The 25,019-nt window shown below is 35.3% G+C and overlaps 1 protein-coding gene across 2 annotated transcripts; it reads left to right on the forward strand.

The window, feature by feature from the left end:
- Positions 1–1,212: 1,212 nt before the first annotated feature.
- Positions 1,213–23,727, forward strand: LOC132041024 (protein ENHANCED DISEASE RESISTANCE 2-like). Of its 2 annotated transcripts, XM_059431764.1 has the most exons (22): positions 1,213–1,644; positions 5,148–5,222; positions 5,300–5,353; positions 5,686–5,751; positions 6,799–6,857; positions 7,271–7,347; positions 7,979–8,104; positions 8,923–8,957; positions 10,406–10,506; positions 10,577–10,672; positions 12,362–12,426; positions 12,942–13,013; positions 13,883–14,050; positions 15,309–15,502; positions 16,282–16,348; positions 18,472–18,641; positions 19,920–20,021; positions 21,012–21,059; positions 21,530–21,673; positions 21,743–21,838; positions 22,422–22,523; positions 23,237–23,727. In XM_059431764.1, the coding sequence occupies exons 1-22, from the start codon at positions 1,408–1,410 to the stop codon at positions 23,327–23,329; spliced, it is 2,247 nt and encodes a 748-aa protein (XP_059287747.1). In that variant the 5' UTR covers positions 1,213–1,407; the 3' UTR covers positions 23,330–23,727. The 2 variants fall into 2 exon arrangements, with proteins under 2 accessions (XP_059287747.1, XP_059287746.1); XM_059431763.1 differs by lacking the exons at positions 1,213–1,644; positions 6,799–6,857 and adding an exon at positions 2,907–3,100 and having other exon boundaries at positions 5,148–5,353.
- The last annotated feature ends 1,292 nt before the right edge of the window (positions 23,728–25,019 follow it).

A 25,019-nucleotide genomic window follows, 5' to 3' on the forward strand; every position in this document is an offset into this window, starting at 1 on the left:
TCTCTTCAGTTTTTTACTAGTCTTATACATTATTATACACTTTTATACAAGATTTATACATTATCTACAAAAAATGTATAAAGTTATATATTGTTATATAATATTGTATACTAATCTTATACATTATTATAAACTTTTATACAATGTGTATACATTGCCTACAGAAGGTGTATAAAGTTATATATTGTTGTATAAAGGTGAATATTTAAGTTGTGTCATGAAATGTTTGGCTGTAGATTTGTAATTTAAAATATGGGTTATGAATATGTAATTTTGACCCATAAATTGTTTTGTAACTGAAATTTTCCCTTAAAAATATTTATTAAATATTAAATCTAGCAATATTCAAATAGGACACCCTTAAATTCTTACTATGGGCAGACCAAATACTCATAAATCTTGACAGTCTAATCATCCAATCAATGAACATGGAGGGTCGTTGAATGACACTGAGCTGCCCCCACTCTATTGCCGACAAAGTCGCAAATTTGTTTAAAAAATTAGTTAAACTCTTAAAAAAGAAGAAGCCGAATGGAACATGTTTATTTTATATCCAATTGTCTTATGTAAAGCTGGATATTATAATTTACTAACTAACTACTTTAGAACAATATTTTTTATATGTTTCTACATTGACAACCCTTTAAATTTGTAAGTATATTTTATTTAGACATTCGAATTACGGTTGTTTTAGTTGACTACTTGAACACATGATAAATTATTCTTGTTAAACACCTTTGGTTCAAATTATGAAAATCGCGCGTATTCTCAAGCGTCTATTAGGTAATTAAGTTAACCACATAAAATATGTCACCTCTTTTAATTACATACATCAGGCTTAATTAGAAAGCTCTTGGGTTTTGCAGCTTATTGAAGTAAACACATAAAATTAAAGGAGGTAACATTTTAAAGTGATTAACTTATCTACCTAACAAAGACTTGACAACGCGCGCAACAACATTTTCATAATATGAATCGAATGTGTCTAATAAAATTACTTTATCATGTGTTTAGCTAATGAAAGTGTCTAATAAAAATATTTTATCATATATTTAGCTGATTAGGTGAGACAAAATATAATTGAAGTGTCTAAATAAAATAAGCCTTCTTTTACCCGAATCACAAAGTTGAAACTTTTGAAATAACAAGATGATCATATTTTTTATTATTTTACTAAAAAGAGATCTTTTCCTGTTTGGTCTGTACAACTCTAACCATTTTGTCTGACCTCTGACTTTTTCTTGTTTCATCCTCAAATACAACAATGCGATACAAACAATGAAATAAAATTCTCCCCCACAAATCCAATTTCTATATTATTCTGATTCGCAAAAACAAAATATCCCACTTTTTATCTTTTTCATTGATTTTCAAGATTCTTTTTTTTTTTTACATGATTCTTGAAAAATGGCTTCAGAAATTTTCTCTAAGGTGAAAAGTGGAGGCGGATCATCAGAAAGTGGTGGTTCTGAGAGTGGAGCTGATGAAAGAGGTGTAAATAATGATATGTTTGAATATTTTGGTTGGGTTTATCATTTGGGTGTTAATTCAATTGGACATGAGTATTGTCACCTTAGATTCTTGTACATACGTGGAAGGTATATGGAAATGTATAAGAGAGACCCCCATGAAATTCCTGGCACTGTAAGTTTTGTTTCAGCTTTGTTATGGTTTTGTTACTTCAAGATTCTTGTTGTTTTTCAACATGTTGTTGTTGTTGTTTTTCAACATGTGAATAGTAGTTTAGTACTTTTGTACCGTGTCTTTTAATAACTGTGGTGTCCAAGCCAGCTTGCGTGTAATTCGAGCAATTTCGTGGGTACCTGTTACCTCCCACCAGCATAGGTATCGGGTAACTTTGACTATGTTGCTCGGACTCTTCAAAACGGATGCCGCACCTGTATCAGATCCTTCACACTACTTTTGGAGGATCCGACACACACGTGTTGCCATTTTTGGAGAGTATGAGGGACATATCTGTCCACCATCACCTAGTGTCCTATGTTGCTCGGAATCTTAAAAAATGTTGTCGGGACTCGGGTGTGTGTCGGAAGTAGTGTATTTTTTGGAGGATCCAACAGGGGTGCGGAAACATTTTTGAAGAGTCCTAGCAACATAGTTTTTGTATGAGTATTTTTGTTGGGTTTATCATTTGGGTGTTAATTCAATTGGACATGAGTATTGTCATCTTAGATTCTTGTATATAGGTGGAAAGTATATGGAAATGTACAGGAATCTTAGACCCTCATGAAAATCCTGGCACTGTAAGTTTGTTTCAGCTGCGTGAAGATTTTGTTGCTTATTAAGATTCCTGTTCCTGTTTCAACATGTGAATAGTAGTTAGTACTTTTTGTACCATTTGTTTTAATAACCATGGTGTCCGAGTTAGCTTGCGTGCATTTTGACTAATTACACAGGGTAAATCTGTTCACCAAGGGATGGAAAGAAATCACCTAGCGTATTTGTCCTATGTTGCTCAAAGACTTCAAAATGTTGTCGGGTGCGTGTCGGATCCTCTAAAGTAGTGCATTTTTGGAGCATCCGACACAGATGCGTCAACATATTTGAAACCATTTTTTAAAACTGTGGTGTCCGATGAGAAGAAATTACCTAGCGTTTTTGTCCTATGTTGCTCAGAATCATCAAAAATGTTGTCCGGTGCGTGTTGGATTCTCTAAAAGTAGTGTATTTTTGGAGGATCCAGCAGGGGCGCGGCAACATTTTTGAAGAGTCCCAAAGAAGACAGTTTTTGTATCAGAGACTGCTAGGCAATACCCTTAGGTGTAGTTTGTACTTTTGTGCCGTTTAAGTAGATCGAAATTGGAAGAAATAGGTATTACTTAAATGATGATTAATGGAATGACTAAAAAGGGAAGAATAGGGTATGACTTAAAGTGAAGGTGGGTCATCAGAAAGTGGTGGTTCTGAGAGTGGAGCTGATGAATGAGGTGGAAATAATGATATGTTTGAAAATTTTGGTTGGGGTTATCATTTGGGTGTTGATTCAATTGGTCATGAGTATTGTCATCTTACATTCTTGTACATTCGTGGAAAGTACATGGAAATGTATAAGAGAGATCCCCATGAAAATCCTGGCACTGTAAGTTTGTTTCAGCTAATGATGATTTTGTTACTATAAGATTCTTGTTGTTTTTCACCAGGTGAATAGTATTTACTGGTACTTTTTGTACCATTTATTTTAATAACCATGGCGTCTGAGCTAGCTTGCTTGCGTTTTGACTAATTACACGGGGTAAATCTGTTTACCAAGGCATGGACATGGATAGATGGAAAGAAATCACCTAGCGTTTTTGTCCTATGTTGCTCGGATACTTCAAAATGTTGTCGGGTACGTGTCGGATCCTCTAAAGTAGTGCATTTTTGGAGCATCCGACACTGGTGCGGCAACATATTTTGAAACCATTTTTTAAAACTGTAGTGTCCGAGCTAGCTTGCGTGCACCTCGACAATAACACGGGGTACTTGCTATCTCCCATCAGCATAGATATCGGATGGTCTGTTCGCCAAGGCTTGGACAAATGGGAAGAAATCACCTAGTGTTTTTATCCTATGTTGCTCGGACACTTCAAAAATGATGTCGGGTGCGTGTCGAATCCTTTAAAAGTAGTGTATTTTTTGAGGATCCAACAGGGGTACGGTAACATTTTTGAAGAGTGCTAGCAACATAGTTTTTGTATGAGAGACCGCTAGGCAACAACCTTAGGTGTAGTTTGTACTTTTGTACCGTTTAAGTAGATTGAAATTGGAAGAATGAGGTATGATTTAAATGATTATTAATGGAAGACTAAAAAGGGAAGTTTTTGAGCTGTGAGATGAGACCCTTTTGGATTAGCTGGAATCTTTAAGTGTTACTTGAGTTGGATTTGCTTGAAATGGTTGTAGAAAATTTAATACAACAACAACTATGCCTCAATCCTGAACAAGTTGGGCCAGCTATAGAAAATATAATGTATGTGGTAAAAAAAAAAAAAAAAAAACTAGACAGTTGCTTAGAATGGTTTTAATTAAACAAAGATTCATGTGGATGGCATCTCGGAAGAGGGGGGTTACCATGTAAAGGGATCAAAGTTATCATATTTATGTTAAGAAGCACAAGCGATCAAATTGTACCTTCACTAATCAGACAGCTGAATTGAGGTGAAAAATACGGATAAATGAAAGAAAGATCATATAGGCAATACCAATTGGTGGGGTTAAGGTTTGGTCATGTTGGTATGTTTGCATTAGTTCCTATGGTCACTAGGAGTCTTGTAGTCTCGTTTATAGAATTGTATGTTTGTAGAAAATTTAGAGAACTCTAGTGCTAGAGTATCCAAATTTCTTAAATATGTTAGTATTTACTATATTTGATCGAGATAGGTCTAATGGAGCGATATCATAGATAGTGATGATTCACATAGCCAACCCCTACTAGTTTAGGATTGAGACTTAGTTGTTGCAAATTCGTTAAGCTAGTTTTGTTGGCAGTATGTGTTCATCATATATTTTCTGACTGGATTTTTTCATATTTTGGTTGAGGCCATTTCTGGTTAAAGGGGAATCTGATAGATTCAAGTGGATCGACAGAACCAAATGGTATGTTGGTAGATTGTTTGTAGAGGGAAAAAAGAGTAGAACTTAAAGAGTGAATAAAAAATAAGAAGCCTTGCAACACAGTTTAGTGGACTGTGAGGTCAGAAATACTTGGTAAAAATGAGGAGGAATTGGTATCTTGATTATATGGTATATGCTGATAAAGAACATGTGGTTTTCCATAGAGTACAGAGTGCTTGTAGTCCTTTCTAGAGAAACACCTAAGTATTCTATTTATAGAAAAAAGGAAGTTGGATTTCCGGGTAGGTAACACTTTGGTGATCATCTTTATATCTTCAAATTTATCTTCTTTCTGTTATTTTGTATGCCCAGAAGTTGCTGGCCATCTTTAGTGGCAATGCTTCTAAAGTTTGCATACTCAGCCCATTTCCTCACATGCATTGTCAAGCTTGTATCGAACAATTGCTTCATAGGATACAAGTATTTGTAGTGTTTAATCATAACAAAAATGAAAAAGGAGTATTTTAGTATCTGATGTATTAGCTGCACAAAAATCAAAGGCCTGGATTTATGCTATTACATCCCTGTTGCAGAAACCAATAAGGAGGGGTGCTATAAATCACACGCTTATGGTGGAGGAAATAGGTCGTCGAAGAGTTAACCATGGGGTGAGACTCAAAACCGTTAACATTACATAATTTTTTTGCATCCGCACCCTAATGATATATTTTTTTGTCCTTTCTAGGATCTCTATGTGTTGAGGTTTTACAATCGATTGGATGAGTCAAAAAGGGGAGAAGTAAGTGGGACTTCATTCTTCATGCATTGTTAATAAAGCTGATGATCCTTATCTTTCTTTTGTTAACAAAAATTCTTACTACTTAAAAGAGATAGTGTCCGTTCAAAAATTGGATTGCCAACATATGCTGAATATTTCAGGGCTCAATTGATCCATTGTAAATGTAGTGAAGATAGTATTTTCACGGCAGTTTATTATTCAATATGTTTCCCTCAACTTTTCTACACTAATTCTCTCTCAATTATTAATTTCCTCATTGTGGAGCTAGCTAGTTTCGTGGGTTATTTTATATTGAGAAGGCTAATACTTGATTGAAAATTTATTGCTGTAAGATTGCTTGTGCTTCGCCCGGTGAAATTCGAAAATGGATGGAAGCCTTTGATCGAGCAAAACAACAGGTAAGGCATGATGGGTGTTACTGACTTGATTTTCTTTTTCCTTTTATTCATGAAGTTTTGCTTACATGGTTTTCACATTACTTGAGTTGTAACATAGCAAAGGCATTAATATGTTCCATATGAGATTACATAAGACTTTCCAAGTCCTATTAATTGAAGTCGTAGGAGTGGCAAACGGGCGGGTCAGGCGGATATGGGCGGGTCTAAAACAGGTTAGACACTAACGGATAAAATATCCGATCCGCCCATATTTAACATGGATAAGAAATGGGTTAACTGACATATAATATGGATATCCATATTATCCATGGTTTTAGGAATAGTCAGGAGAGAACACAAGCTAATAGCCAAAATAAGCTTAGAACCCCAGAAAGTAAGAACTCATGAAAAATAACAAATGGGTATTGATAATATGGATATCCATATTATCCATCTGGATATCCATTTTTTAGTGGATAATACGGATAATATCCATATTTGATCCATTTTTAAAAAGTTAGTTATCCTGCCCATGACTAATGTGTCAGATTGGATAGTTACTTGTTTTTATTTTCCAGCCCTAATTGAAGGTTATACATGCAAGTTGAGAAAATAAAGTGAAGGCAAGTGCAAACAACATTTAAGAGGCACCTCAATTTTCTTTCCTCTTTGTCCAAAAATTTTCTTCTAATTTTCTGCTAGTCAAAGTAGGTCAATCTTTTCAAGAGGGAGGTGTACTTTAGTTCATCTACACATGCGAAATACTGAAATCGACCTTTACTATTGTGGTTTCTGAGATTAAAGGAAAGATACGATAATGAAGTACAAAAATAGAATGAGGAAAAGTAGTTGTTTGGTTCCTGGTTAAGACTGCATTGGTAAGAGGTCATGATATCGGATGCATGAATAAGTTTATTTTTTATTTTTTGAACAGTTAACATTTCTATTATGAACAAAGAAATACACCAATAGTGTACTTCATTACCATAAAAATCATGCTCGCGAAAGAATTTGGCCATGTTACTTTGATTTAACTGTTATTTCTCATACTGGACTATTTCATTGCAGGCAGATTACGACCTTTCAAGAGGTCAAAGTGCAAGAGATAAACTGAAGTTAGAGAGCGAGTACGTCCAGACTGTCCTGATTGAAAAAAAAAAAAATGCTTCTTCTGAATTTAATAGGCTCATCCCAGTGAATAGCCGATCTCATTTTTATTTGGAGTGTCTCGTACATGAGCCTTACCAATTTATGATTTGGACTATATTACTCGGATCTTCCAAAAAAGCCGAGCACCCGCATTGGATCCTTCAAAAATCTACTATTTTGGAGGACCCATCACAGGTGCGGTGGCATTTTTGGAGGATCCAAGCAACATAGGATTTGAATAGTGTTTATGTCTGTGTTACAGTTTTCATCAACTCTTTGACCTTGTTGCTGGAGCCCATTGTGATGTTTATTCTTATATGTTTGGTTCTTTTCCTTGCTTTCTCTTTAAATAGTTTCTACATCTCATTTAAATTAGTTCTCTCTATTGAAGGATTAACCTTGCTGGACATCGACCTAGAGTACGGCGGTATGCACATGGCTTGAAGCAGCTGATAAGAATAGGACAAGGTGAGGAGGGAGGAAGCTGTTGATGGTACTCTCTGAAAATTATGACTTTGCCTCACCGATCAAAAAGAAATTACTCCCTCTGTTTCAATTTGTTTTTCTTACTTTCCTTTTTAGTCTGTTTAAAAAAGAATGCCTCTTTACTGGTAATTTGGTAACTCTTTCATTTCAACATCACACATGGCATGTTTAAGACCACATAAAGGGCATTTTGGTACATTATACATACTTTAATTTAAGACCACAAGATTCAAAAGTCTTCTTTACGTTCTTAAACCCCGTGCCAAGTCAAACTAAGACAAACAAATTGAAATAGAGGGAGTATGATTTTGCCTCTTCCAGCGTAGAATATCTTCTTCATTTCTCTTACTAGAATTTTATTGTTGATACTTCCTGTAACAGAAATAGATTCTGAGCAGAATGGATGACTTAAGGAATGTTAAAACAGAGAAAAACTTTTATTTCTCCGGATACTGTGTGTGTAACTGCATACACACACATCTGTGGGTGCATGCGCGGCTTTTGAATTGTAGATGACTTTTCTTTCTATCCAAATTAAGCGTCCTATCCTTGATGTGTGAACCCAAAAATTCAAAATAACAATGAATTCTCTAAAATGTTCTTTAATGCACAGGTCCCGAGAAACTTTTGCGCCGAGCCTCAAGCTTAGGTGCCAACAGGGAATCAGATGTGTACTTTGAAGCAGATGGTGCAGATGTAATTGAAGCACATAAGTGGAAATGTGTTCGTACTCTTGATGGCATGTCTTTTCATCTTCTCCCATTACCCTCAATGAAGTGATCTATAGCCACAGAAGTTTCTATGGCTTTTAGACCACAAGTTTCAAAAGTCTTCCTTTTACTCTTAAATTCCGTGACTAGTCAAACACCTTCACATAAATTGGGACGGAGGGAGTAATATTTAGAAACAAGCTACTAGGATTTTAGAAGAGGAAAAAAACAAAATAATGCCAATGAGGAAAAGACAAAGAAAATAGAATAAATGGAGCTTGATATAAGTAATGAAGTAGGTCAGCAAGTTCATGCCTTCTTTTAGCTCTGTAGGTTAATGAAATATACACAAACAAAGGAGGTGACAGGAAGATTTGCACATGAATGGTACAACTTTTTGGTCCAAATAGTTGTTTAAACCTGAAGGATGACACTTTCTTTCAAAAAGAAGAAAAAAATGAAAAGAAAACCGGGTTTTAAATGAAATAAACATCCTGACCAGCAATCAAATAGGGTATTAACAACTTGCTTAGCAGATAAATGCTTGAAAGCCTAGTTTAGTTTGCTGTTATGAAGACTCTAAGTACTGCGATGAATCCCCAAAAAGATTAAAATGCAGCAGTCAAATAGAGGAAAGAAAAATGTACCTAGAATACACCTTAGCAGCAAAGTTTTAACTTTTACATACAGAAAAAAGCTAGATGATCATGCCTATTAGATCTTTACTTGAATTTTAGAGTTGGAATATATTCTTTTAGAATTTATCTTCTGTGCCTTTAAAATATTGCCTTCTTCAAATGTTAGGGTTTGTTTTCTAATGTTGTTTCCCACCTTCTTTGTAGTGTAGGTGTTCGGATATTTGAAGATATGGCCAACAAAAAGGTATCTTCCATCACTAGATTTACTGTCGTGATTGCAAGTCTATACTGTATTGGGATGTCTAAAATGCTGTTTATTGGTGCATATTAAGAGACATGATAAATCCTGAAGAACTTTAACCAAACTTATAAAAGTCACTATTTAGTTCACTATAACCATGGTGTCCAAGCCAGCTTGCATGCACTTCGACTAATTTCATGGGTTTCCCACTACCTCCCACCAACACGGGTATTGGGTAACTCTGTCCACCTAGGCCTGGATAAATGGGAAGAAACCTAGTGTTTTTGCCTCTGTTGGATTTGAACTTGAGTCCTCAGGGTTTTCCATTACTTCATTGACCTTTAGGCCACACCCTTGAGTGCTAGAATATGAAAAATATATAACTGCATTATAATAGTTTTAATCTATGCATGACCTTCAGGATTGAAGTAATTGAGCCACTGGTATATTCTCTTATGACTTATGTTTTCTAATTCCTTCGTCGCCAATTCTCAGTGATTCTGATTTCTGATTAATATGACATCTTGCTGATAGAGAGATTGAGAAAGGGAAGAACTCAGTTTGATAAGCTACTTACTGTAGCGCAAGCAAATTGCTTCTAAAATATAACAACATTATGGTTAGAAGTCTACTGGAAAGTTGGAATGGGCAGAAGATTTCAAGTGTCCAAAAACAGTTTTGGAGGACTATACCTTTGTGTATTTTCTGGACCATTTGGAATGAGAGAAATAGCGCTTGCTTTGAGAACAAGAAGCATCATATTTCTCGAGTCAAGAATTTGTGTCTTCAAAATCTGTTTTCCTGGTGTGAGAGGAATCTGCTAGACAATATGGATCAGTATATGGAATTTTTGGATTCACTTAGGAACTCTGTAACTTGATCTTATTGTAGGGCTATGTGTTTCTGTACTTTTGGTATCTTATCAACAAAAAAAAACATTATGGTTAGTAGGTAAAAGGAGACTAAGATGAATTTCCAGAAGCTATTTGTTTAATATCTTCTTTTTAAGACACAATTCACCAGTTTCAAAAAAATATCTTTTTTTAAGTTAGCTAATGATTTGATATCAATGAAATGGAAGTTAGTTATAAGCTTTCTGTTCTTTTCTTTGTCATCTATCTCTTCAAAGGGCAGCCCGGTGCACTAAGTTCCCCCAATGCGCGGGGTCCGGGGTAGGACCGGACCACAAGGGTCTATTGTACGCAACCTTACCCTGCATTTCTGCAAGAGACTGTTTCCACCACTCGAACCCGTGACCTCCTTGTCATCTATCTCTTCATATCTTTTAATGTTTGGCAAATCATCAAGGATTCCACATTGTCTGGGTTTTATTTTATTTATACAATAAAAAACTTGTCTGACATGCACTTTTTAAGGTCCTTCATATTATCTTAGGTTTTATTCGTGCAATCAAAAACTTGTCTGGCATGCTCTTTTCTTCTTTTCTGTAGACTGGTAAAGGAGTTCTCGTCAAGGCTGTTGGTGTTGTTGAAGCTAGTGCAGATACCGTCTTTGAAGTGCTTTTGAGTCTTGATCGACATCGAAGATATGAGTATGCTCCTCTGAATATATGAAAGTTGTGGAATTATGTTGTTCAATTCTGCCTAATAGTCATCTTGCAGGTGGGATACATTAACAGGGGACGTGGAGTTGATAGAATCTTTGGATGGTCACTGTGATGTCGTTTATGGGACACTTGATCTCAGAAAACTTTCTTGGTAAGTTCCAAAATTCGTATTCTGCTTCTTAGTGGTGCTCCACGAGGATGTATGTTTTTGAGAATTGTGTAAGATCATTTAAAATCTGATTGAAGAGTTTATCACTAACCGATATGAGACAAACTATCAACCAGTCTTCAGAACTTTAAGAGTATTCCTCAATCCTCATACATCAAGTTGGATGGGTTATCAAAAAAAATAATAACATCACGGTGGATGAAGTGGTTAACTAGTATTTTCCCTCTACACATGTTGGATATGGCTGCTTCTAGGGTGTCAAATGGGCAGATTGGGCTAGGTTTGGGCGGGTCAAAATGGGCTGAGTAATAAATTACCTGCCCAAAAGTTACTTGGGTTAAAAACCGTGTCATAACCCACCCCACCCAATTCTTACTTAGTTTTAAATTCTTTGTTTGTGCTTTTACAACTTTTTATGCACCTAATAAAACTAATTTTTTTCTTTATTATGGTAATATATAAAATTTCAAATGAAAAAAATGTCTTTTTTGAAAATATTTTGACAAGGTCTGTATGGTCAATTTGGGCTACATATCATCCCAATCTGGGCCAAGCTAATAAATATTGACCCACCCAAACTTGAACGGGTTGGGGGGTTCATGTTTTTTCTTTTGGCTAATTTTGCCACCCCTAGCTGCTTCTAAGAAGCTCACTCTGCTGCTAATAGCATCTTTGGTGCAAGACTAGTACTAAAAGCTAGTTGAGTCAATGAATCAGGTATGGTGCTGTATGATTATGGTTTGGCTGTAGGAATCTGTAAATGTAAAGCTTAAAGTTAAAGAATATAACTGTAAGTGGCAGAAAAAGAAGAGAAAAGATAAAGAAACAAAGGAATGGGAAGAAAAAGTTGAGAAAAGAGTCCACGAGAGGAATGGAAGATTGAATGTCCTTCCCGTATCGACTTGCCTTAAATTTATTATAGTACTGATAACCACCAAGTCACAGTTAAAACGCTCAGTGACAGAAATATTGGATAAGATAATGAAAAGATATATGAAATTACAGTAGGGGTGAGATAAGGATACATCATAGAACGTTGGGGCTGTATCCATGATTGAGTTTCGAGATTTGGGGTGGTGAGCATGATATTAACTTAGGAATAGTAGTTTCTTTTTCTCTATTTCTCTTCTCTTTTAGCTGTTTATGAGGTACGAGGGTGGTGAATTCAAAGCCATTCACCAGGAAATAGGAAGGGAATATGGCACCAAAGAGAACTGTGGTGATCAGTAAGATGCTTGTTGAAGCATTATGGCACACTTTTATGTATGAGAAAGAAGAATGGAAAGGGATGCTGAGAAGCAGAAGATAGCATTTGGCTGCATAAGCAGTTTAGAAACATAATAGAAGAAATAGTAGCATCTGTGAGCAGTTGAATTCCAAAACTATGTGGTACGAATATGAGAAGCAAATGAAAGAAACACTGTTGGTTATGAATCTGCCTTGATATTATGGTAAATGTATTGTTTAGGTGTTTGTATATGCAATATCAAACCTTATTTTCTTGTCCTATTTTATGTTTTACTTGCTCTCTTGATAGGTCTGTAGTGTAAAGTTATCATATTTCCGACCCTTTGATGTGGGTGATCCTTCTCTTCATGTTTGGAGGTGTTTCGAATTTGGTCTCCTTGAGTCTTTCTTCTTTTTTAATACATCAGAGGTTCTCTTTTGCAGGTGGCAGTCTAAAAGAGATTTTGTCTTTTCTCGGAGGTGGTTTCATGGTCAAGATGGAACATATAGTGAGGATCCTGGGCTTTCTCTATATTAAATTTTTTCTGTATCCAAATTTCGGTTGACTTGAACTTTGCACCTAAAGAGATGATGCGTTTTCATCAATTCTTTAAATTTCACTTTCCATGCTGGTCAATTGCTAGCTGTCTTTTTCCTTGAATAGGTGGCAAGAGTTCATCCTCCAATTTCTGGTTTCTTGCTTTGAGCTAGCTTTACTAATAATCTTTGTTCTTTATTCCTTTTGTGGTAAAAAGTAAGATTAATGTGCCTGAATCCGTTCATTTCCTTAAATTGGCTGACCCTATTATTTTAAAACCTAATACACCTCTAATTAAAGATGCAAGTATGGTATACTTATTCAATTTTTGTAGAAATCATATATGGTTTATCTGATGAGTGTTCTGGAAGGGTGTTCCTCTGCCTCTGGATAGTGTGTATATTTGTATTTGTGGATCTTTTTCTTTATGAAATATTATCTTAAGAAATAGGTTGTAATAATTGTATTTTTCTAAATTTGGTGCAGCAATCTTGCATTTTCCAACTGAATACAAGAAGCGGCCTCCGAAAAGTGGATATCGACGTATAAAAATGATCGGTAAGAAACTCCACAATCATAAAAGATCTGCTACTGGAAGATTTATTAAAAAAATATAGCATCTGAAGATCTCGCTTGTCTAGCGCGCTTCGCTTGTTACTAGTTTGGTTAGGATATAGGCTTGACTTTGGGATTGCTATCACCTTGTCCATGGTATTTTCCTACTCATGTGTTGTTGCCTTGAGAGGATGGGTAGAATACAAGTTAGTGTCATGCAGTTGGTAAACATATTAGAGATTTCAGTTACCTTACAAATATTAGTTTACCTTATTAGAGATATTTACCTTGCATGAAGAAGGGATGTGCTTCAAATTTCTTGTTGGGCCACAATGACACCATTTCTTTTACTTCCTTTCTCAATGATCAATACATTCTAATGTTTGTTTATATAGATCCTTGGGTAGCTACACATCTTCTCTTTGAAACTTGTCCTGATAACTTTGGATTCCACTCTCTTTGGTTATGTTTTTCTGAAGAAATTTTATGCTCTATCACCAATCAAAATTATTTGTGGTATAGTGAGGTTCTATTTCAACTGTCTTACTTATACTGAAAGTCTTCCTCAATGGTGGATCTGCGCGAAAATGTGACTATCTAATGGTGTCTAACAAACTTCACTTTCTTATGTAATATACTGTCAAAGTGATGTTAAAATTACTGTTTCCATCATTCATGAACTTTAAGTTTCCTTTAACAAGTTTGTGCATTTATACAGTCGTATATGGACGGCGCATGAGTACCATTGTTCTTGCTGATATCATTAAAATTTTATGAGTTTGGTGTTAGCATTTCTAGATTAAATTAAAGATAAGAGACTATGCATTCTTAAGCTTCCCGATAATTGCTGACTAAACTATGTTGAACTGTAGCTTGTTCTTGGGAGATCAGCAATTTAAGCACTTCCTCATTAAATCCTGCCAGATGCCTTGTGACATTGACTCTGGAGATACGTTCTAAGGCCTGGTTTAAGTGGAAGAATAATGAGTTCTCTAAATTCGAGAGAACGCTTCCTTTCGGAATGTTGAGTCAAGTGGCAGGTTGGTTGATTTGATTACCTATGTTTTCTGGAAGCTTCATGCCTTGTGTTAGAAAGCCTAAATTCACTATTCATTGGTATCTTCTCTTTTTCAGTTTTTGGAATTATGCTCCCCTCTACCCATCCCTGTAAAAGGGACAAAAGAACCATGACCTTTATCTGGTGTATTCGGTGATTCATAGAGCATATTCTTCTGGATAATTACATTTTTGGACCGCCCAAAAGAACAATAGCCAGCAAATGTATAGGTTTTGTATATTAAGTATAAGTATGAATATACATATAACATACGTATTTTATACAAAAATATACATTTAATATACATAATCAATGTATAGCGCCCGTTAATTAATTTTGGCTGACAAGCCAAAAATGGAAAAGGCCCTATTCTTCTTGGCATTGATGATGATCCGTTGTTTTATTCTGTTCCCTGTTTCTAGTTTGCGTGTCGAATGAAAGTTGAGAGATATGTTTCTGGCTTTGCTCTTACATTATGTAACTGAAGCTTATATGGTCTGCTGAACTCTAGACACTTTATTTTCCTTTCTGTTTTCTCTGCCTTATTCCTTTCTTAAGCAATGGAAAATTAATTCTCTCTACTTTATTTTCCTTTCTGTTTTCTTTGCCTTATTCCCCGGTTTTCCTTTGTTAAGCGGTGGAAAATTAATTCTCTCTTTCTACATCTCACTTACTGGTTAAGAGTTTTTTTTGAATCAATGTGTAGTTTCTCCTTTCCTATACCTGAGAGTTGTCTATGTTCTTCCTTCTGTATCATGCCGGAAAGCCAGGACTGCTTAAACCACTTGTATTTCCTTTGTAATTTGACAGTAGTAGTGAACCAAAAGCTCCTTTTTCTCTCGTTCCGTTTAACACTGTATTCTGATTTGCATACCATTTTCTCGAAGGATGCGAGGGAGCAGTTATTTACCCTCTCCTTCCTCCATTCCAACGGTTATTTTGTGTTTGGCCTGTGGTCATCATCTTCTTGTTATTCGAGAAGGATATTCCTCCATGTCACCATCCAATAATTCTGAAGTCATAATGGCTTGACCATGCAACCTTCTTTATATCACAGGACTACATGTATAACCTGATAATTTGTGTGACGGTGTTTTGAATAACATATTTCCTTTTTTTGGTTTACAAATCTACCTCCCTTGTCTATTGGAGTTAGCTTGCTGACAGTTGACGGAGTGCCGATATATGTGTTTATTGCACTGGTGATTTTAGACCGTCTTTATGTTTTATTATTTGTGTAGGTCTGAAGGAATATATTGGAGCAAATCCAGCACTTACATTTGAATCATCCACTGTGGTTGTTCAGTCAAAAACATCTGGTGTTTCAAGCAATGAGCTTGAGGATGCAATGGGATCAGATGAATTCTATGATGCAACAGATGGTGATTCGTCATCAGAAGATGAAGATAGTGATGATGAAGTATCCAATAAGCAGGTTTGTCATTTCTCGCAGGGGCGGACTTACGTGGTTTCAAGCTATTTATACAGATAATAATAAAAATTGTTTGCAAAGGATTAAATAATTATAGGATGACTCCACTTGACAAACTCATGTGGCTAGGCAACTGGTTAGGCCACTGTTTGTTTCTGCAAGGTTGCAGGATTTGATTCCTGCATGTGGAGACCTTACTTATTTTTTTGCACATTCTTTATCACATCACTAAATCTCTAGAACTAAACCCAAAAACGATTCAGCGAAATTCCAAGTAAAAATAAAATACTATCATGAAAACATATTACAATTAGGAAGAACTCAGTCTAAAATATCAAGAATGTTAGAGAGAAAAAAGGTTTTTATGAAACAATTTTAGTGAAACAAAAGTATACTGTATAGATATTCTTCGAAATTAGTGTTAATAACTAATGATTTTGGATTTGGAATGTAGAGATTTGTTTTACCATTTTGTTTTAGAATAGAATGTAAACATAATATTTTCATGATTTAAAAAGTGTAAGGGGTTCAATGATTAAATGCTAAAAGGTTAAACCCATCATATTTAAAGCATGGGTCCACCTTGATTAATGTGTTTTATTAGACATTTACTTGTTCGTTTCTTAAAATGTCAACACCGCTTATACAAAATCCTGAGTACGCCCCTGGTTTCTCGTGTTCCTCAATCAAAAGCAGTGCAATATTTCCAGGATCTTCCTGGTTCAATTACCTTGCCTTTGAACCCTTGATGTTTTTCTTAACTCTTTATTTATCTCTAACAGGACAAAAAAGTCAAGCTAAAAAATGTTTCATGGGCCATAGCAAGCTTGGCCTTAAAGAAGACATCGGGTAATAAACACTATTCTTCTCGTCCTGATTAGTTTCTTCTTTCTTTCTTCTTCTTCTTGTTTCTTTTGCACACCCACCGGTCTTGCTTTGGTATATGTGGAAGCATCTGAGTAGAAGTTCAGTTTGTAATCCTTTATCTTCGTGATCAGTTACTCTAAAATACAGAGCAGATCATGAATGATTTACTTGAGATGGTATTTCTGGATAACATTAGTCCTTGCTTCCAAGACCAATTAAAATTAAACACACAAAAAAAAAAATTGTTTACTCAAAACAATCTCCAGAAAAGGGGCCTTAACACTTGCAACAGATGTGCTTTCTGTGAAAAAGAAAGTAAAGGTGTATATTTAGTCTTCTAGTCAGCTGGCAAGGTCAAAAGATAGCAAGGAATCAGAAACAAACATGGAGGAACATTCCATTATGCATATTTTGAATCATCTGAAAAGAAAGGAATGATGCTTGTTTTGAGAACAAAAAGATTCACATTTCTAGATTAGAAAAATACTTGTCTTCAAATTCTGTTTTATTGCTGTAAGAGGTCTTCAGTGGAGAGTATAGACCGGTACATGGACTTTCTAGATTTTCTAGGAAATAGGTAACTGGATGTTTATTTCTGTAGACATTGTCTGCTTCTGATGTATCTTTTGTACCAGCTTGTTACTTCTGTTAATTAAACTTTACCTTATCAAAAGAAAAAAGATGTCAACCATCTCTTCTTCCGCTGCAGTTTCACCTCCCAAATTGGAATGTAATGTTCAGCTTTTTGGTACTTAGTTGAGCAATGCCTAGAACAGCCAAGAACTCCTCCTATGCCAGGACAAGAAAGGTTTAATAAAAGCTTTAACCTTGGTTTTGAACAAAATCCCTATGACAATATGGTGGTCCATCTGGAAGGAAAGAGATGGAAGAATCTTTGAAAACAAACAAGGATCCGTGATTACTGTTAAGATGTATCTCTTCTACTATCTTGATCCGAGATTACTGTAAAGATTATATGTACCTCTCTATTATCTTTTTGGTGCTATATGGGTGTAGTAACTGATGTAAATCATATAGATGCAAATTGATTTTTTGAGCTCAGTACAGAATATGTGATTGAGGCATTGTTGTTTGGGGTCGTTTGGTTGTTGGTTAGGACAGGTGTTATTCATGTGCTGAAACTAGCATAACTAATACCATGTTCGGTAGCTTTTTAGTTGTTTTTTTATAAAATTCACCAAGCACGGTGTTTGATTATCATTTTACAATTCCATTTGAACTGTTTCAAAAAAAGAAAAAAAAATTACAGTCCCATCTGAATAAAACATGTATAAGTTATGAGTTAATTTATGTATTATTTTATGCGGGATGGAATGCATGAATAACTAAATTTACATAACTGATCCCTGCATTACTAATACTTGGATAACTCTAACTGGCAACCAAACAAGACCTTGTTGTATTGCACAATATTGGGTGTAGCTAATCTCCTGATGTAATAGCACTTATTGCTGGATATCAATAAAATTACCTTTACCTATCAAAAGAACACAGAAGTATTGTTCTATTAGCCTAGAAGGCTTGAATGTTTAATGTAGAAGTCTGCAAAGATAATAAACACCTTACATAAACACTCTTTCACTACGTATAAGGCTGGCAAAATGTTTAAAAAATACATGGGTTGGATGAATGACCATTTAAAAATGGATCAAATATGGATATTATCCATATTATCAATACCCATTTGTCTGCTTGTTATTTTTTATGACTTCTTGCTCTCTAGGAGTCTAAGCTTATTTGGCTTTTAGCTTGTGTTCTCACCTGATCATTCCTGAATCCATGGATATTATCCATTAGTTAACCCATTTTTTATCCGTGTTAAATATGGGTGGGTCAGATATTTTATCTGTTTTTGTTTAACCCATCTTCGACCAGCCCATATCCGATCCGACCCGCCTGTTTGCCACTCCTAACTACGTACCATTTTTCTTGCAGTAGGGGGTGGGTGATGTGGGTCATTTTTATGACCATTCAAGTGTAGGAATTTGTTTACAGTGTTTAGATGATACTGCCTTTTATCCTTCTTCGATTTAAAGTCTCTTAAACAACTTTATTAAAACATTTTGTCTTTTATGCTGCACCAGACACGAGTAAGGAACTAAATCCCGACGTACCTCCAGTAACTCTTGATCCAAGTCAATTTCATGGTACCATGCGGCATGGGAAGGGTGATGGTGACTCTGATTGCTGGTCTTCCCCAAGTGGCTCCGGTTTCATGATCAGAGGGAAAACATACTTGAAAGACAGTACAAAGGTAGCTTTTTATATTTGAAGGTTTTTTATCCAAATATTTGGATTAAGTTTTCACTTGTAATTGTATACATGTTTCTCAAATTTTTTTCCAGCTTTCTAACTTCTGCTTCTCTTTTATTAGCTAATTAATAACAAGAGTCACCTACTTACAGTGTTCAACATAAAGAAAAACAAAAATGCCATGGGTATTATTGGCTGATAAAGCATTGCGCCTTTGGACAGTTGTTTTTTTATTTATTGACGACAACCAAGGCCGTGCCATCTTTTAAATCCCTTGGTTACCTCTTGGTTTATGTCATGGTAGTATTTACTGTATTTGGCACAAATAGGGGTGTCAAATGGGCGGGTTGGACCACCAAAGGATGTAGTGCGTGGATGTGGCTGCTCCTCCCTTAACCAGAGGTCTCGGGTTCGAAAAATCCTTGGTAGGGAGCGCTTCCCCCGAATGGTCGCGAATCTGGATTTAGTCGGGCTCCAATGCGGGTAACGGACACCGGGTGGGAACGAAAAAAAAAAAAAAAGGGCGGGTTGGGCTGGATTTGGCAGGTCAAAATGGGTTGAGTTATTGACTCTCTGAAATGGGTTGGGCTAAAAGGCGGGTCACAACCCGCCCAATTGTTACTAAGTTTCAATTTCTTTGTTTTTTCTTTTATAATATTTTAAGTATCTAATAAAACTATTTCTTTTATTTATTACTGCTATACATAACATATCAAATAAAAAAATATCTTTTTAGAATGTTTTGACAAGGTTCCTATGGGTCAATTTGGGCTACATATCAGCCCAATTGTTTGATGGGTTGAAATGGGTTGGGCTAAAATGGGCGGGTCAAACTTGAGCGGGTTGGGAGGTTCATGTTTTCATGGGCTAATTTTGCCACCGCTAGGCACAAATAATTTCCATAATTTCCCGTATAAAGATGGTACTATAAGAAATTAAGCCTGATAGAATCATTAATCATAGTAATTGAAATTTTTGTTTTTGCTAGTGCTGAGAAGATTGCACCAGCGAAATTCTTATTTACAAGTTTATTGAGGCAGTTTTTAGATAGAGGTGTCCCAATCTTAGTGGATCAAATAGTTCAAATTTCACAATTGATAAAACAATTAATATGGTCAAGCAAATAAGTTTCAAAAAAAATTTTTTTTAATTTTTTTTTCCTCTTAACACATTCCGCGCATCTTACTATACTAATTTCTATAATTTCCCATATAAAGATGGTACTATAAGAAATTAAGCTTGATAGACTCATTAATCATAGTAATTTCAATTTTTCTAGGTCACTGGTGGAGATCCATTGCTCAAGCTTATTGCAGTTGACTGGTTCAAGGTGGATGAATGCATCACAAATGTTGCTCTGCATCCTAAGTCTCTTGTTCAGGTAATGAAGAATCACCTATTACCTAACTGCTCTTTGTTTATCCTCCAGAAAAAGAAAAAAAAAAATCATTTTGTGAATCTTGCTGAGAGGATACTGGATATGCTGTTGCTAATTATCTCCTACTCTAAACTAAAGATGCAATCAAGAAGCTCCTCATATGGAGCTTTAGGCTCAGATACCTGACCTTTTGAGGCAAATCCTTAACGTGATAATTCAAAAATTATTTGTAGCAAAACACTGCCTGTAGACTTGTATAGTCACCTTTTGTCTCTTTGAAGTTGCTGCTAACTTTGTTGTATGATGGAAAACTTTGTAAAGTTCTAGATATTCAGTTTAAAGGGGGAAAAAAAATACATGAAAATGATAATGCCAGAACTTCACTTTTCTAGCTTTCTTATATTTGGTCATGATTATAAGCATTGCTGTATGATTGTTTCTCAAGAGTAGTCCCTTTTACCACACAACGTGCCATAATGATTGGAGAATGGATTTTAGCTTTTGATTAGTCCAGTGGCTTCTTTGATGCCGATATTTTACCTCTGAATTACCAGATGTGTTTTCTACCCTTTCATCCATTTCTCGCCTTCTGGTAACCTGTATGGTAAGGGCGGAGTTGTCCATATTTACGATATTTTTTTTACTATCAATTTTTAAGTCTTTTACAAGATTTTTAAGAGGTAAACTTAAATGCTTCCCCTTCTTCAAGACGGTGTCTACCCCTATGTGAAGCATTGAAAATTGTTGCAAGGTCTTAGAGGACCCAAAAACAGTGTGAAACTAAGTAAAAATGAGGACAACAAAGATTTCTATATACTATGCACATTATAGTCATATATATATATATATATATATATATATATATCAGTTCTACACTGAAGCATATTTCTCTATCCAATCTTATTTCCTTATTATATTTAACTGCTAACACAAATTATTCATTACTAACAGCGTTTATATATATATATATATATATATATATATATATATATATCTGAAGCAGGGAAAAAAATTCCATTCATCCTAATAATTAACCTTGAGGTATGTCTTTTTGGCTTTTTCCCTTGTTATTATTTAATAGATCATGGCATACCAAATACTTTCTAAATTTTTTCTTAAGTCTCCGTTTCACTAAGTTTTGATTCGACTTGTTTCATTTCGGTTGTTTCGCAAAAGACTTGATATAAACACACACACAAGACCACGCACCTTTTGCATACTTTATCAGAACATCGTTTATAGCCATTGTGGATCCAAAAGTATGAAGAGTAATTTGAGGCTGAAGACTAACATTTTGAACTGTGTATTAGAGTTTTTTTTTTTTTTTTTTTAAAAAAAAAAAGGCCTAAAACATTCAGGTTGATTATTATCTTTGACATTATATAGTTGAAAAATACAAATACAGTTTTAAAAGGAAAGGACATAGCGAATTCGGGTCTTTAACCTGAAAATGCAACCTTGTTGAATAAAAGTTCATTGTAAGAAATACTCTGTTCTGACTTGGTTTTCAGGTTCCAGCTAAACCAAATTACAGCCTGGTTCTTTATTATGCTGCTGACAGACCTGTAAATAAGAATTCATTATTGGGTAAATTCATTGATGGAACCGACTCTTTCCGTGATTCAAGATTCAAACTGATTCCAAGCATTATTGAGGTATCAGTCACTTTGTCATGAGCAGACTTCTTTCTTTATACACTATTTGCTGATTGCTTTTGATGACAGGGATACTGGATGGTTAAACGTGCCGTTGGAACTAAAGCTTGCCTATTGGGGAAGGCAGTAACATGCAAGTACCTTAGACAAGATAACTTTCTGGAGGTTCAGTTCCAAGTTTGATTTTCTTAGTTTACATTAGACATGATCTCACCATGCTCCTTTTACTGCCTTTAGGGTGTGTTTGGTACGACGGAAAACGTTTTCCGTAGTAAATGTTTTCCTAAAAGATAAGTGATCTTCTTACTTATTTTCTGGTGTTTAGTGAGTTAGCAGAAAATATAATTCCAAAAGCATTTGTATATACTCCAGGCAAATACTATGGGCATGGGGGTGGTTGGGGGGGGGGGGGGGGGGGGTTGAGTTGGAACGCTATGGGCTTGGTGGTGCGGTGTGGTATGTTTATGGAACTTTTTTCCCAAAAGAAAATGTTTTCCAAAATTTTGACCGTCCAAACATGGAAAATTGGAAAGCATTTGTTTTCCTCCATACCAAACACACTCTTAATGTTGAAAGGGCATGGATTAAGTTGCTATAGTGTTCCCTTGAAAAGCAAGGAAATATTTCTCTTGTGCTAAGGCTTTTATGCTTATATGGCTTTGTCCGAACTACTGAGCTCAAGTGGCTTCCTTCAATGCATATGCTTTCTTCACTGACTGAATCCTCAAATGGAACTTCATGCATGCAGATCGATGTGGACATCGGTTCATCATCTGTGGCAAGAGGTGTTATTGGTCTTGTACTGGGATATGTCACAAGCCTTGTTGTTGATCTTGCTATTCTAATAGAGGTATGTTCTTGTTCTTATGATCATGGTCCATCTAATCATTCCTTATTGAAGAGGGAACCCGACTCAATAGAAGTAAAACTATTAGCACATAAAGTAGTTTAGAATGATACTCTATGAAATGCTAGACCATTTTCTGGAAAAATGAAAAGATATTTTCACTAAGAAAGCAGAACGGCACATAATTTATTATGTTATGTGCCGTTCTGCTTTCTCTCATTACACATGACAGTGATTTTGTTGCTTCCCTCTCCCAACATTGAAGTTTAAGATGCCTAAAACCCAACCTAAAGCACGATAATCATAGATTACCTAATAGAAAGCTCACTAGTGTACCACCATCTATCTGAATGATGGAGGAAGAACCGATAATAGACACAAAACTATCCATTCTGGCTCTATTATTTGTTCGAATAAAATGCTTAGTCGATTTCACACGCTGACCAAAAACTCCTTTAGAGAAAACTCTTGCCTCAATCCAATCATTCGCGATCAAGTCAAATGTAGTACAAACGGTAAAATATACAGAAGCAGCTTTGTTAAGTGAATGTCTGTTTAAGACATGTCTTCATTTTCAAAAAACGACACATCTCCATGTTAATAATGAACAAGTTCTCGACATCATTGTTTTAGATATGTAAATTGTTCGATTGCATTTGTTATTCCCTAACTATTCATGTCACTTGCACATGACCATGTTGTATGCACACTTGCAGGCAAGAGAAGAGGATGAACTCCCTGAATATATTCTTGGAACTGTTAGACTAAATCGAGTGAAGGTCGATTCTGCTGTACCATTGGAAGGTTGATGATTCTTTCGTTGGTAAGTAGAATTAATCGCCGCCTTGAAATCGAAAATAGCAGAATCTTTATTATACTAATATGATATCCCAACATGTTCGGGACCGAGGTGTAGTACTTGTTGTACTGTAATGATATACCAAGAACAACACAGAATCAAATGCTGTACTGAAAATATCTATTGTTGAAACAAAAGTTGTAAGATGAATGTTGGAGTGAATACTAAAAATCCATATACTTTTTGTGACAGATACAGTGATTGTCACTCCTGTATGTAAACAGTGAAATTTCAAACATACATGTTTGAAGTTTGGCCTTGGCAAGCCAAACGTCGGGCACGATTGTCAGAATTTTTGCAGCTTCAGTTCCATATGCATAAAGTTGGTTTAAAATGGCTAAACTTTTAAATTTTTATACACTGCGGCTATGGCTTAAAAAGTGGTTACAAAATCAACTATTTGTGGACTGGCCCTTCTGTGCTAAGGTTTTGTACGAATTTCCCTTCAAACGCATTGGTCTTTAATTTTTGGCCCTCACTGTGGTCTTTAATTTTTGCCTCTGTTGCTCATTTAATGAAAATATCCAGACTTGCTTTGCTGCATGAGTGTTGTAATATTTTTATCTTTGAAAACTAAACTTTTGCATATCTCGGCACAAGTTCGGTAGGAATTAAGTTATGCACCATAAGTTGTGTTGTATTTTTCAAATTATGTTGAGTGTTGAAAGTTTTGCCGAGTCCGGCATAACTTGTGGGATGTTATGATACATATATCAAAGGGGGGGGGGTGTAAACTATGTTGTGGCAAAAATACTGAAGAGCAAAAATTAAAGATCACAATTTGAGGGACAAAAATTAAAGACTACCCCGAAATAAGGACATTTGTGCGAATAACCCTATGTAAGCTTGGCAGCTTAACATGTTCAACTAATAAAAATAATGTACAATTAGAGTATGATTCATTTGATTGTTGGTCTATAGGGGTTCTATATGGTCTATTTCAACTAGTTTAGCATTGAGACATAATTGATGAACCCTTGTTTATCCTACTAGTTAAGCTCAATAAATAGCTCACAAAAATCCAGGTTCTCTGGTAAACCCGATTAAGAACAATATTATGAATGCCAAGATAGATTTATGATTTACTAAATGGGGTCATGTTCTAAAGGTGTTTTTAATTGTCATACATTCTTCAATTATTATATCAGGAAAAAGACATTTTTTTTGCACGGATTGCCCTTCGTTTGGCGTGGTCTTTAAATTTTGCACTCAAATTGTAACAAATTTTGCCTTGTATTTGAGCTTTTTGGAAAGATGAGCGAATGCTTGAAGTTCGGGTTAACCCCCGATCATGGCATAAAATTAAAAAATAATTTAAGGCGGGGGAGTGTATGCCGGATCCGCATACAATTTTTAAGAAAAAGTTAAAGTTATGCACATCCGCAAACTAAAAAATCTGCCCTCAAGACAAAATGCCTATTTTTAGTTAAACATAACTAAAAGTCTATTTTCATACAAAAGCAAACTTTGCCTTATAAAGGCAAACTTTTTTTTTGTTGAAAGTCTATTTTATTCCATCCAAAAAACTTTTTTTACACAAAGTTAAAGTGACCTTCAACCGTACATGGTAAAATTCCTAAACTTGTATAAGTCAAACTAGGAGCAACTATTACATTAAAAAAAAAGCACGATAATCAACT

This window comes from Lycium ferocissimum, chromosome 12 (genome assembly GCF_029784015.1).
Source record: "Lycium ferocissimum isolate CSIRO_LF1 chromosome 12, AGI_CSIRO_Lferr_CH_V1, whole genome shotgun sequence".
Taxonomy (NCBI): domain Eukaryota; kingdom Viridiplantae; phylum Streptophyta; class Magnoliopsida; order Solanales; family Solanaceae; genus Lycium; species Lycium ferocissimum.

Coding starts and splice junctions, on each gene's coding strand:
- LOC132041024 (XM_059431764.1), top strand. CDS start 1,408: ATGGCTTCAGAAATTTTCTCTAAGGTGAAAAGTGGAGGCGGATCATCA. Junction 12,427..12,941: donor TGGTCAAGATGGAACATATA/GTGAGGATCCTG, acceptor AATTTGGTGCAG/CAATCTTGCATTTTCCAACT. Junction 13,014..13,882: donor TCGACGTATAAAAATGATCG/GTAAGAAACTCC, acceptor GTTGAACTGTAG/CTTGTTCTTGGGAGATCAGC.